We start from the raw sequence: 14509 nt of genomic DNA on the forward strand, positions 1-14509 counted from the left end.
CCAAGTCAGCTAATCGGCTTAGGGCTGAGTGGCAGCAACTGACAAATGTGCCTGTATCCAGAAGGCTAGTCAACCAACGACTGGTTCAAGCAGGCTATCGTGCCAGGCGTCCCCTGAGAAAGCCACGCCTGACCAGACAACACAGCCAGCGCCGATTGCAGTGGGCCAGAGAGCACCATCAATGGCAGCCAGGACACTGGAATCACGTGACCTTCAATGACGAGTCTAGATTTCTGGTCTATCGTCACGATGGCCACGTCCGAGTGTGCAGACAAGTGCATGAAGCCCACAACGAAGATTGTATAGTGCCAAGAGTCCAAGCTGGAGGTGGTCGGGTGACCGTTTGGGCTGCTTTTCATGCAGGGGGCAAAACTGACCTGGTTGTTCTGAATGGAAACCTGAACCAGTTCAAGTACAGGGTCATTCTGGAAGAAACATTGCTTCCATTTGCTCGTGCAGCCTTTCGAGGAAACTTTGTCTTCCAAGATGACAATGCACGGCCTCATCGTGCTCGCATGATCCAACACTTTCTTGCTGACCGTGGTGTAGAGCATATGGAGTGGCCTGCCATGTCCCCAGATATGAATCCCATAGAGAACTTGTGGGCAGAATTAACGCATCAAATCGACAACTTGGACCAGCAGCCTACCTCTGTGCATGAATTGCAGCAGACTATTGTCACTGCAGGGCAAGCGATTCCTGTCCAAACCTTGGCAAATCTCGTGAACAGCATGCCTCGACGTGTACATGCTCTCCTGAAAGCTTGTGGGGGTTACACGAAGTACTGAACTGTAATTTTACTGTCCATAATCCCAGTCATAATTTAGCTTTGTTTTTGTTGAAAAATAATTTGGCTAATGTGCAAAATAAAGAGATACTTCTGGAAAACGCACAGAAGTTTAACACAGTACTGTCCGTGAATTGAGTTCGATATCAGTTTACATCACTTTCAAGGATCAATTTATTTGCTTCGAAATGTCAAATGTGGTTTTTGTTTCTTTTAAAGGTCACATTAACAAAATCTAGAATAATTTCAGCATAATTCCAATGAACATTTGGTTCTAAGTCATCTTGAAAAGTAAGTTCACCCCCACAAAAAAAATATTCCATATTAAATGCCAAGTCTGTAGTTGCTTTAAACCAGAGGTTTGTGTGTGTGTATGTGTGTGTGTTCATGTCAATGCGAGTGTGTGGGTATGTGTGTCAATGGGAACGTGTGTTTGTGAAAGTGTGTCAGGTGTGCGAGCGTCAGGTGTGCGAGCGACAGTGTGCGAGCGACAGTGTGCGAGCGACAGTGTGCGAGCGACAGTGTGCGAGTGACAGCGTGCGAGAGTCAGCGTGCGAGAGTCAGCGTGCGAGAGCCAGCGTGCGAGAGCCAGCGTGCGAGAGCCAGCGTGCGAGAGTCAGCGTGCGAGAGTCAGTGTGCGAGAGTTAGCGTGCGAGAGTCAGTGTGCGAGAGTCAGCGTGCGAGCACGTGTGTGTGTGTGTCAGTGTGCGAGCGTGTGTGTGTATGTATATATGTGCATATATATGTGTGCGTGTATGTGTGTGTATATATGTGTGTGTGAGTGTGTATTTGTGGATGTGTGTGTGTGTGTGTGTGTGTTTCATTTTCTTACCTCAAAGGAAATCTCATCAAAGTACAGACGATCACACATGTCGTAATCTGTGCTTACTGTTTCTGGATTACAGTTCACCATAATTGTTTGGTAGCCGAGCTGCAAAGAACAAAAATGTGAATATAAATTAGAACAATTGTAAACAATACAACAAAAACACTCCCACTCAAACTGCTGCTCAGGCCAATGTACAGCTTATCCCTATTTATACTACGACAAGTCATTGCACACAAGTTTAATGACAATAAATGACAACTTATAAGTATTGGTATGCAGCTATTAAGTATCTTTTTCACAGTGTGGACACATCTTTGAACATCTACTTCCACCTTTAATCGATGATAAGTCGTATTCTCCATCAATGCTAATACAACCTTTTTTTTCCCCCAGATATTTGTCATCAGGTTTTGGAGTTGCAACACATTATACAAAACCATTCGATACAACTGAACAATGGGTGCTCCACAAAACCTGATTGTGCATTTCAGGGGCCCAGAATACCCATTCATTGCCTCATGCCATGGAAAACTATGCCATTGCCCAAGCTGATGAAAGCAGGACAGAAATGGGCTGGTATGTGGGAACGATGGGTTGGTAGCGAAGAGAGTCAATGTGGAAAAGAAAAGAAAAGAAAAAAACAAGAAAAGAGAACAATCACAATGCTAGTTGATGGAATGGAAGTTTGGACATCTGTCGTGCAAAGACTCAACTCGATCGAGTACTGTTCTCAGGACTGGCACCTCTGCCTCACAATTTGCACATCTTGCTGCTGTGGAAACCAAGACCCACAAAATCATTGGAATCTCCCATGATGAAGACGGCTCTCTCGGCACGTTACTCTCGCATCACAGAGGTCGGTGGCCTGTCTGTCATCTCCAGCTCCTTTCTGGTCTGGCAACCTCTTCACTTTCCGTGGTCCCCCACTGCCAGGTTTCTGCAGGACACCCATTCTGCCAGTAACCCATCTCTGTTGAAACTCCCAAATTCCAGGCTCCCCGCTCACCTGATGCACTCATTTGTTCCTTTTTCCCTCTCGGCTGTGAAACCAACTTTCTCAGTCTATTCAATCTCACTCTTCCCTCCTGGCCTTCAACTGTTCACCATCATATCAGGTCACCCCTCTCCCATCCACTCCCACAACATTCACCGGCCTTTTCATTTTTTCTTCCATTTCTGTTTCATTCCTGCTTTTTCCCTTCCTCTTCTTGATGCGTTTGAGCTTGGATCCAATATAATCACCCCACACCTCACACATGTCCGCCTCCCTTTGACCTCTTCTTCTTCGTGCTCATTCTTCCTCCAAGTGTCCCTCTGCCCTGCTGCTGGTGTGTGCTTCCTCATTTTCCACAATTTTTATATTGTTCTGTTATATTCTGGTCTGTTCTGTGTTCTAGCTCTTCCATGAGCCTCAACTTTGGATACAAAAAAAGAGGAGTAAAGCAGAGCGCAGGCTCGGCCAATCAGCTTGATTGAAAAATCACCCTGAACATCACTCCAGAAGTTCACTGAAGATGGCCAGCAAAATCGAAATCTTAACTAGGATATGATCTGAGGAGAACACAGGAGCAGGAGAGCAAGGGACATCAGAAAATGTGACATCACGAGGTCTACAATGAAAAAAAATCGTCCATTTGGAGATATCCTGGTGGGGAATTTCACCAATTGGAATAAACTAGCTGACTCATGACTCGGAAAAAGGCCTTTGCAGCAATGCCATGATTGAAGGTTAATGATCCAACCCCAAAGCAGTTGAAATAAAGGCAGATGACGTCGCCACGTAATAAAAGCAGAGAGCTTGGATGAAAAAGATACGAGGCCTACGTCATTGGAAGACGAGTTGCTGCGATGCGATCCACTGTTGATTTGCGAGTAGGGGTGGTAACAACAACAAACGTTTGCTTGAGGGGGCACAGAACGCCATCAAGTACTCCAGCGTGTCAGAGAAAATGAGGGAGATACATTGGCTGTGGAGAAGTAACAGTGGACCCGCTGGGTGGATGTGAGGTCAAATCTTCCACCCGAACGATCACTAATTTCGTGACGGATTTTAATTTTGTTTGTATACAATATCGAGGCTCTCGTCTAGGACCTGGCTTAGATATGTATGCACATAATTTAGGAGAGGATAACTCAACTGTTATAGGCTAATATGACCCCAAGGAACAACTTGGGATGTGTGCCAAAATCTCTATCCGGGACGAAAAGCCCGAAAATGACCACGCCATTTTTAAAATGACCACACCCTTTTTCATCAGAAGTGCTACTTCCAACATAGCTGTATCTTCGAAACCGTTGGAGCTACAGATTTTCTGAGGTGCTCAAAATGTTCAGAATGGCCATGTTTAGGGGGATCATAGAAGAGTGTAAAATTTAAAATTTGATATTTTACGAGAAAATGGCTAAAAACCGTTAGTGTGTATGTTAGTGTGCCGTGGAAGTGTGTATCACATCAGAAACTACAGTGGTGGTCTCTGTTGCTGAGGTAGAGGGTTCTGCTGCTGTAGTAGAGACTGTTGTTGGATCAACAACTGTTGCTGGGGCTATCAGGCCCAGTGTAGTAGAATTGGAGAGGGTCTCTGATACCTTGTAGTTGGTGGGTATCTCCCCGCGCTCCTTCACTGCCCCCATCCTGATGAGCTGTTGGAACTGACTTTAGACCTAAGCTTTACTGTGGTCCGGCTCTGAGTGGCAAGGGGCCTTGCAGAGATCTCATTCTCCTCTGATGGTTTCTCCCGATTAATTGGAACATTTTGGAAGAGAACAAGGATGGTATTGTGTGTGGAGCCTGTTCCTGCCAGGGTGCTTTCATTGCGGTCAAAGTTGTCAAATGCCCCATTTAGTGGGCTTGTTGCTTCAAGGACAGCGGGAAGAGGTACTCTGTTGTTACCTGCTGTAGTGATGATCCGTTCAGCTAGGTCCACATCAATCCTCTTGACTGTGTTGTAGCTGACACACATTCCGTGATGGTTAAGAGCGGTCACTAGCTCTTTTGATCGTGTCAGACTGTGCACTCCATGAGCCACCATGACATGGAAAGGTGTTGGTTCCTTGCCATCAGTCAGGATGTAGTGCAGAATTTGAAAGACTACATCAGTCTTCAACTGAGAGGTTGTTTTCCCCTTGAAAATATAGGAGCAAAACTCCTCCCATCTTGGTGGTGGGTTCTTAATGAATCTGTCCATGGACAGTTGGAGGTCTTGGGGCTCACAGAAGCTCATCTGCAGTCCAAAACTGTATTCTTTCAGCTCCTGCGCCAGCTCAGTTGCAACCCGTTTGACAGGTGAAACTCTCAGGGACTCTACCAAGGCCCCTGGAGAACTCTTGGTACAAAGTACCATCTGGGATATTTGTTTGTTATTTGGGTATGTAAAGCAGATGGCGTCTCCATACAGCTCGATGATTAGCTTCTTTACAGCTCTGTTTGACACTATTCCAGCTGAATCTTCATTTAGCCTGTCTCTGATGGAAGTCAGACTGTGTGCTGACCTACTAAAATCAAGCCCAAGGGCTAAAAATCTAGCCTTGAAGGAGTCGTCTCCGGCTGTTACCGAATCCTCCATTTCGAGGTTTTTCAGTATTTCCTCAATTTTAGCGTAATATTTATTGAAATAGCCTTTACAACAATGGTTGTGATATCGGATATCAGCCGCAAAAACATCATCTAGCTCACACATTGCCGCTGTTTCAGTGTACACTTGGTCCTTGAACAACATGGCCGCATTTAGTAGTTTTTGGGCCATCGGCTTTTCACAGATTCTGAACAATGTGTGTATTTTATTCTGTTTAACTGTCTTGCAACCTGCACCACAAATGATACAGACATTTGTAGTTACACTGGACTTAAATCTCTTGCTGCGTCGCTCAGATGTATCATTAATAAGCCCCTGCTGAGATGGTTCTGATTGTTCCAATAGTTGGGTTATGCTGCCAGTCTTAGCCATATCCCTTTCAAAACTTCTGTAGCAAGATGAGGTGTGGTATTTTATGATACCCTGCTCTTGCACTGTCAGTCGAAGAACCCTAGCAGCTCGAGTGTCATTACTCTCTGTTTGTTTGGCAAGCGAAACAAAATAGCCCCTGCCGATTTCACCACGAGAGAGGTACTCAGATCGCTTCTTCTTCTGGCATAGGATGCACTCCTCGAGATTGATCGGCTTGATCGGCTTAGGTGTAGCACAACGAGCAGCGAGAGGTACCTCATCCTGAATATAAAATAAACATGTTTCAAATTCTCGATCGGCCTGGGATATCACTATCACCGATACAATTATACTACTATTAGATTGCTGGGCAAAGCTAAGACTAAAGTTTGCTCTACCATCAAATATTTTCCACCTCAAACAAAAGACCCCTCTTGGCCTCTAATCCACGGTAGAGGTGGAACCACAACTGTACTGTACTGGGTGTACTGTAACATGCGCAAACTGCAAAATGCGTCTCCTTTAACTGCATCCTCCCTTTACCGTGGCGTGGTGCCTTTCTACTTTTCTAACCCACAGAAGCCACAGATATAAGACTAGGTAAATAAATTAAAGCTTGTCTTACCATTTCGCTGTACTTCAGTGAGATTGTAGCGGTTGCCGCTGAACATACACAATCGCCTTGCACCTGCCGGGGACGCAACCGGGGAGCGATCGCTGTGCCGGGCTCGCCCAGACCGCCCGGAGATGCTCAGTCTCGCCTTTCCCGGGCATGTCCAGACTTGCCTTTCCCGGGCTCGCCCAGGCCGCCCGGGCACGCCCACTCTCGCCGCGTTTGATTGTATATATATATTGCTGCCCGATAAACGGGCTTTTCAGAGTACCCGAGTTTGGTTTTGTGGAATAAAGAAACTCGGATGAATTCCCGTCTTTTGTCGCGTCAATCCTTTTAACTCGCGTAGGAGCACAGCTCCTTCATTGGTGACCCCCGACATGGACACGGCAGTTGCCCTTAAACTGCCTACCTTCTGGGAGGCTCACGCGGCGGTTTGGTTCGCACAGGCGGACTCCCAGTTTGCCCTGCGAGGCATTACCGCCGACGACACCCGCTTCCACCATGTGGTAGCGGCACTCGGCTCCGCCACCGCGGCCCGCGCCCTGGGCCTCCTCCAGCACCCGCCAGCCGCTCACAAGTATGGCGCGATCAAGACGCTCCTCCTCGACGCATTCGCCCTCTCACCGGCAGAACGCGCACGACGCCTGCTCGACCTGCCCGAGCTCGGCGACACGCGCCCGTCCGAGCGAATGGACTACATGCTCTCGCTGCTCGGTGAGCACTCCCCGCATTTTCTTTTCCGAGAGCTGTTCCTACGCCAGCTGCCTAGGCAGGTACGCCTCGCCCTGGCAGGCACGCAGATCACGGATCCCCGCGCCCTCGCCAGGGAAGCCGACAAGATCTCCTCGGCAGGCCAGCACATCGGGGCGGCTACCTGGAGCCCGCCGCCGTCCGAGGCGACGCCCATGGCGCCCGGTGCGGTTGGAGGCCGAACTGCTGGTGCAACTGGCGGCCGCCACGCCGCGCCGACCACTCCCAACACGACGGCCGGGGCCTCCACCTGACCAGGCGTGGTGTTATTACCACGCCAGGTTCGGACACAAGGCTCGGACATGCCGACCCCCGTGCACTTACGGCAAGTCGGGAAACGACCGGGCCGGCGTTCATTACCAGCCATGAGCGCCGGCCACTCGGGCAACTTGCTTTTTATCAAGGACAAAGCGTCCGGGCGGCGCTTCCTTTGTGACACCGGCGCCCAACTGAGCGTCATACCCGCCTCCGAGAAGGACAGGCAGACCACCGTTTGCGGCCCCTCCTTGGTCGCTGCCAACGGATCGGCCATCCGCACCTTCGGCCCGCCCAACGTCACCCTCTGCTTCGGCAACCAGCGCTTTAACTGGACCTTTGTGACGGCGAGCGTGCCCATGGCTTTGCTGGGCGCCGACTTCCTCTGCGCACATGGGCAGCTGGTCGACGTCAAACGGCGTCGCCTTGTCAATGCCGAGACTTTCAGCTCCCTGGCATGCACGATGAGCAGCTCCGCGCCGACCGAACTAGCATGCGCCCTCCCGGCGGCCAAAGAGTTCGCTCGCCTGCTCGCGGAGTTCCCGGCCCTCACGCGGCCGACGTTTTCGGCCGTCGCAGTGAGACATGGTATCGAGCACCACATACCAACTACGGGCCCGACGGTCTACGCCAGAGCCCGCCGGTCTACGCAAGAGCCCGCCGCCTCGACCCGGCCAAGCTCGCCGTGGCAAAAGCCGAGTTCGACGCATTGGAGCACCTCGGCATCGTGCGGCACTCCGATAGCGCGTGGGCCTCGCCACTGCACATCGTGCCGAAGCCGGGGGGCGGTTGGCGCCCATGTGGCGACTACCGCCGCCTCAACGACGTTACCACCCCCGACAGGTATCCGGTCCCGCACATCCAGGACTTTTCCGCCCGTTTGGCGGGGCGGGTCATTTTCTCAAAAGTTGACCTAATACGGGGATACCACCAGGTACCTGTCAGGCCGGCCGACGTCCCAAAAACGGCTGTCATCACACCGTTCGGCCTGTTCGAATTCTTGAGAATGCCGTTTGGCCTCAAAAACGCGGCCCAGGCGTTCCAACGCTTGATGGACGGCGTGCTGCGCGACCTGCCGTTCCTCTTCATCTATCTGGACGACATCCTCATCGCCAGCATGTCCCGGGCCGAGCACCTCCTCCACCTCCGAACACTGTTCGAGCGCCTCAGCGAGCACGGCTTAATCGTCAACCCGGCCAAATGCCACTTCGGCACGACACCTCAGAAAATCTGTAGCTCCAACGGTTTCGAAGATACAGCTATGTCGGAAGTAGCACTTCTGATGAAAAAGGGCGTGGTCATTTTTAAAAGGGCGTGGTCATTTTCGGGCTTTTCGTCCCAGATAGAGATTTTGGCACACATCGCAAGTTGTTCCTTGGGGTCATATTAGCCTATAACAGTTGAGTTATCCTCTCCTAAATTATGTGCATACATGTCGAAGCCAGGTCCTCTACTACTCGTGAATGAGCTAACATTAATCACACAAAAAGTCAAACCGACACATAAAACACAAAATAAGGGGAGTAGAACACAAGATGGGGAGAGAGGGGGAAGGACACAAACACAACATTTGAGAGCAAGGACATCGAGAGAAATGTGGGAGAGGGAGGGCTTGGGGGGAGGTGGGAGAGGTATAAAACACATCAACACTGCAAGGACTTCCAGGAAAGAAGTTGGAATTTCAAAAAAAGTGTATCTGGGGTGAATTAGCGGGGGTAGAAAAGATCAAGGTTTTGGATGGGGGAAGATAAGAGATGGTGGTGAACAGCTGTTTTAAAGACCTGGAGGGAGGAGTGGGATTGAAGGGAGTGGGGGAGTTTGTTCCAGAGGCGGGAGAAAAGGGGAATGAAAGAGTGAAGGTGAGCAGAGTGCCTAGATTTTGGCAGTTTAACCATAAGAGGGTTGCTGGCAGATCTTGTGCGACCTGTAGGAATATTAGGGGGACAGAGCACAGAGAGAGCTGGGGGAGCAAGGCCGGAGAGGAGTCGGTAGAAGACAGAAAGACCACCAACCTGCCTGCGGTGAGTAAGTGAAAGGCCCTCGGAGTTGGCTTCATCGCAGGAGATTCCAATGATTCTGAAAGCTTTGGTTTCAACTGCGTGAAGCCGAGCTAGGTGTGAGGCAGGAGCACCGGCCCAGATGGGGGAACAGTATTCCATTGAGCTGCGCATGAAAGCCTTGTATGTGGTGAGGAGCTCAGGTGTGCCAAGGAAGGACTTCACACGATGGAGGATGCCCAGTCGGCGACTGGCTTTGGAGGCCAGCTTGGAAATGTGGTTATCCCGAGAAAGATCATGGCAGATAGTGAGACCCAAAAGCTTGAGCGACAGAACTTCATGGAGAGGATTGTGGAGAAAGTAGATGGGAGGGTTTTCCAGTCGGTCTTTTCGGGGAGACATAGTAAGAGTGTGAGATTTGTCAGGACTGAAAGACATGTTCCACTTGTTTGACCAGTCTGTGATTTTGTCCAGGTCTGCAGAGAGTGAGGAGGCTGCAGACTGCCGATCTGAGGGATGAGGAATGGAGCGGCAGATAGTGGAGTCATCAGCAAAGAGATAGAGAGGATTTTCCAGAGAGTCGGAGAGATCATTGATGAAGACCAGAAATAGCACAGGGCCCAGAACACTACCTTGGGGAACTCCAGGCAGAACAGGAAGGGGAGATGAGAGAAATCCATTCAGGGCCACACGTTGCCTTCGACCAGAGAGGACGTCCGCAAGCCATGAGTGGAGATTTCCATGGATACCATAGGAGGAGAGTTTGGTGAGCAGAGCTGGGTGCCAGACCGTAAAATTGAAATTGATTGACCTCAGAGATGGTATGCTGTCCGCCGGGAAGGTCGAACAGATCTCTACTTCGATTTTCGGCGTATAGAAAACTCAAACTGTTACTACAGCCGGTCCATCCGTCCGTCCGTCTGTCCGTCCATCCGTCCATCCATCCAATGGGATGGGGCCCAGCGATTGCACCCAAGAAGAGCCGGCTGCAGTTTTTTTAACAAGACCTCTGTATCATCCTGATATCATCCTGACAAGGATATCCACTTTGACAGTCGATTATCATTCCTTACCCGAGGTCTATTAACTTCTTCCGCTGAGATGCGATGCACTGAAACAGAGTAATTAATTCTTCCTAACCAATTATACAGTTTGTTGACGATATTCATCATAAAGCACCGACGTGGATAATTCTCAGAACTGGATAAGGGCAAGTCATGACTTTTAGTTGTATGTTATCCCACTATTTTAATACATACCTGAAATGCTTTGCATTTAGTTTACATCTCCATTTAAATAATTTGTTCCAAAAGTTCACTTGTGAATAAAATGCAACCTCACCTTCCGTAGCTCCTGGATGCAATCCACAGCGCACCAATCAAATTCCACACTACTGCCGATGCAATACACGCCTGATCCCAAAACCATGACGAGGCCTGGACTGAATGACAAGTCGTGCGTACTTGCTCCATACGTCAAATACAGGTAGTTTGTGCAAGCTGGCCACTCAGCAGCGACCGTGTCAATGCGCTTCACCCAAGGCAGGACGCTGTGTTCTTGTCGCAACCTTCGCACAGCCAGCTCGGTGCTGAAAGCACATCACAAAAGTCTTACCCCCTTGTATGCTGCCACTGACATAAACACATCTGCTAATTAAAACACTCAATTAGCGACAACTGTCCATCTATCCACTACAATATAAACACAGGCCCAGTGCATGCACACCACTGGTGTTCCCACAATCCATTGCGACAAAATGGTTGTCAATGACATATCGTTTCGCCAATGCGCAGTGATTGAATTCCTCGTGAAGGAGAACAACTCAGCTGCAGATATCCACGGCCGATGGAGTCAGATGTATGGAGATGCCCGCGTGAGCACCAGCAGTGTCAGAAAGTGGGTGAAACACGTCAAAGACAGAAACACAGACATCGCTAATCAGCCACGCTGTGCTCGGCCAAGAAGCGACTGAACATAATGAGCAAAAAATTGATGTGCTCATCGGTGAGGACCGAAGGGTGATGCTTAAGAAGATAGCATTCCAGCTTGGCATAGGACACCATACCACCCAGGAGATGACAGCAACCTTGCAATATTGGAAAGTTTGTTCCCATTGGGTTCCCCATTTGCTTAAGGAGGAACACAACACGACACTCGTAGATTTGCGACATGCTGCCGAGAATAATGATTTCCTGTCCTGTATTGTGACTGGTGATGAAAGCTGGTTCCAACATTTCAACCCAGAAACCAAGCAGCAAAGCATGGCATGTCATCACTCCACAAAGTATAAGGCCTAAAGAGTAACCTCCACTGGCAAAGTTATGGGAACCATCTTCTGGGATGCCGAGGGATCCATACTGGTTGATTTCCTGCCCAAAAGGGAAGCCATCAATGTCGCTCACTACATTCAGACGCACAATAAACAAATGTGTGTATCGGGAAATGTGCCCAATGAAAAAAAGCTGACATCTTTCAACATGACAACGCTGGACCTCACAATGCATGTCTGACATTGGAGGAAATCTCAAAGAATGACTGGGAAGTGCTCCCCCACCCTCCGTACAGTCCAGACTTGGCTACTATGTGTCTGGGCCAATGAAAAATCAAATGAGAGGCCAGCACTATGAAAATGACGAGGTAGTCCAGGTAGCTGTGCATAGCCAGTTGCGAAGTGTTGGAACGGACTTCGACCGCAGTGGAATCTTTAAGCTTGTGCAGCGCTGGCAGAAATGCGTGGAATGTTCTGGAGATTTTGAAGAAAAGTAATGTGGTATATGTCCAGTTACTAATGATAATATCAGTTTTCTTACATGTACCTTTGTTTTTCTGTAAATAAATGTGCTCATTATTTTCAGTATGGATCTCATACATAAACATATGCATCATATACATATATACATAAATGTGTGCACACTGGAAAAAAAAAGAAGTTGTTTGAGCTCACCTCTGAATGGCCAAAGCTATTTGCCTATCAGAAAAACCCAGTTGTTTGGAGTAAAGAAGAACAGGACGGGGCAGTGACATCTCCGTATCTCTGAAAGCCGTCAGGGCTTGGCTGGTGTTTCACAATTGTGGTCATCTTGTACAAGAACCAGCGGTCAATGCGTTGGTGAGTGTATAGAGGCGATCTACAGAGTATCCAGCGTGTATGGCAGCAGCCAGCACAAATATACGTTTGTCTGTTGGTGTCTGCAGCTCCTGTTACACAATGCAAGGAAGCAGTTGGTGTGAGGGTATGACTAGGACAGCAAGCTGACGTTCTAAACTGGCACTGAAGACATGCTTATGGAGCTAGAGGATAAAGGCGGGAAAACGCAAAATTCCACAAACAGAAAAATAAAGAACACAAATAATTGTAGAAAGTTTTTCCTCATTGGCATGCAAGTGAAACCAGCGATTCAAAATAATATTTTTGTCAGTGGGATCGCTTTAAGCAGCAGGGATAATTTACAGTGACTTTTAAACAACAACAAAAATTCCTATGTATGCAGGTCTATGGAGAAAAAGAGATGGATAACCAAGTGTCCTTCAAGCCCTATACATCCTCTTCTGCCACCCATTCCACCCCACATGCATTGTTTGTCGAAGCCTCCCTCTATCTTGGCCGTCAACTCTGCTGTTGGTGTTTCCACCCTCTCTACTGTTCCTTTTGTCCTGTTGCATCCTGATCTGTTCACTGTTCAGTGTACTCATACAAGCTCTTCCATGAGCCTGGACTATGTATATGTATGTATATGTGTATGTGTGTGTGTGTGATATATATATATATATATATATATATATATATATATATAAAGCAGTAAAGTACGTTTGTTTGTTTGTCCTCTTATAACTCGAGAACTACTCATCGCAGAGAAAAACCAAAAGAATATTCGGAATCAGTACGTCTCAGAGCAACTACAGCACACCTTAAATTTTAAAAAACTTCGGGTTTTAAAATTAGCGTATTAGCGCAGAAGCGCTAGCAGAAGAGGGAGGGAATCGAAGGGAGGGAGCGCAGTGCTCCCTCTAGCGCTTCACAGCGCCAGCGCTTCTGTTAGCGTAATTAGCGTATTTCGGAACGTTAATTTTTCAACTTCATTATTCGGAATCAGTACGTCCCAGAGAAACTTCGTAATGTTAATTTTTCAACTTCATCCGATTGACATGGGACCAACGGCATGTGACAGAGAGTGAAACATACATGCTACATTTATTTGACGACAATGAGTTCCGACTTCCGGGTTCGTGCCGCCAACCCTGTTAGGCACCTCTTGCGGCACACAGGGAATTACCAGTGAACTGGTACTCAATTTGCCGACCTCGGTAGGATGACAGGCTGAGTCAACCCCCCTGGTGTTAAGGGGGAGGAGGAGGGGAGGGGGAAGAGGAGGGGAGGGGAACGGGGGGGGGGGGGGAGGGGGAAGGGGGGGAGAGGGGAGGGGGAGGGGGGAGGGGGAAGGGGGGGAGGGGGAAGGGGGGAGGGGGGGGAGGGGGAGGTGAAGGGGGGAGGTGAAGGGGGAGGGGGGAGGGGCCCTTCTTGCCCCGGGCATATGTATATATATACATATATATATATATATACATATACATATATACTAGCTGAGGTACCCGGCTTCGCCCGGGTTGAATAAGAATAAGACAAATATATGATGAAAAGAGCATGGATATTTTAGAGCAATATCACAGTACATTTTTCCGACATGACATTTTTTCAATTTTCAATTTCTCAAAACCTCTGGGTATACATTTCTGGTTTTCTTACTTGGTGCCAAGACATAAAGATTGCTTGGTTTTCCAACCCTCGAGCAGCCCACGTACAGCTGGCCATGGGCAAACACTTGTTCTGTGAAGTTCAGGCCTACAACCTTCATTGATTGCCCCTGCGCCAGAAATATGTCTTGAAATATTCCTGAAATAAGTTGTTGACGTTTTGGCCTATGTTAACCTCAAAAATAATTGGTGGTTTAATTCAGTGATCTGATATGCAAATCCTCTTCAAATTTCAAGTCAATTAGATGAAAATTGACGATTTTAGAAATTTGGCCCATATTGATATCGTTGTGGATATGAGAATGTTGTTTTTTTATTATTGTTGTGTAATGAATTGTTGTAAAATGTCACCCTCCTTCCTGCATTTGTTGTATAAAGGTCAAAGGGCGTTCCCGTAGTTAATTCCATAAAACATACACACATGAAAATCGTCAATTCACTGGTAATTGAGTACCAGTTCACTCGTCAATCGGCCCTGGTTTCGATTCGAGTTCGAGAAAGAGTGCAAGGTGGGATAGATTCATAAGTGAAACATTCAAAGACAGAATTGAAGGCATTAAGGCATTTCCATGATAAATCAAGCAATCATTCAACTGAATG

At 48.2% G+C, this 14509-nt stretch overlaps 1 protein-coding gene across 1 annotated transcript in view; it reads right to left on the reverse strand.

The window, feature by feature from the left end:
- LOC137423697 (multifunctional protein CAD) overlaps positions 1 to 14509 on the reverse strand; it is a 155840-nt gene that overhangs the window by 71330 nt on the left and 70001 nt on the right. Inside the window, 5 exon segments of the mRNA XM_078773801.1 lie at positions 1620 to 1718; positions 10499 to 10745; positions 12102 to 12211; positions 12213 to 12263; positions 12266 to 12355. Of these exon segments, the coding sequence (XP_078629927.1) occupies positions 1620 to 1718; positions 10499 to 10745; positions 12102 to 12211; positions 12213 to 12263; positions 12266 to 12355 (597 nt within the window).

The sequence above is a fragment of the Myxine glutinosa genome, chromosome 3 (assembly GCF_964187855.1).
Source record: "Myxine glutinosa chromosome 3, kmMyxGlut1.1, whole genome shotgun sequence".
NCBI lineage: Eukaryota > Metazoa > Chordata > Myxini > Myxiniformes > Myxinidae > Myxine > Myxine glutinosa.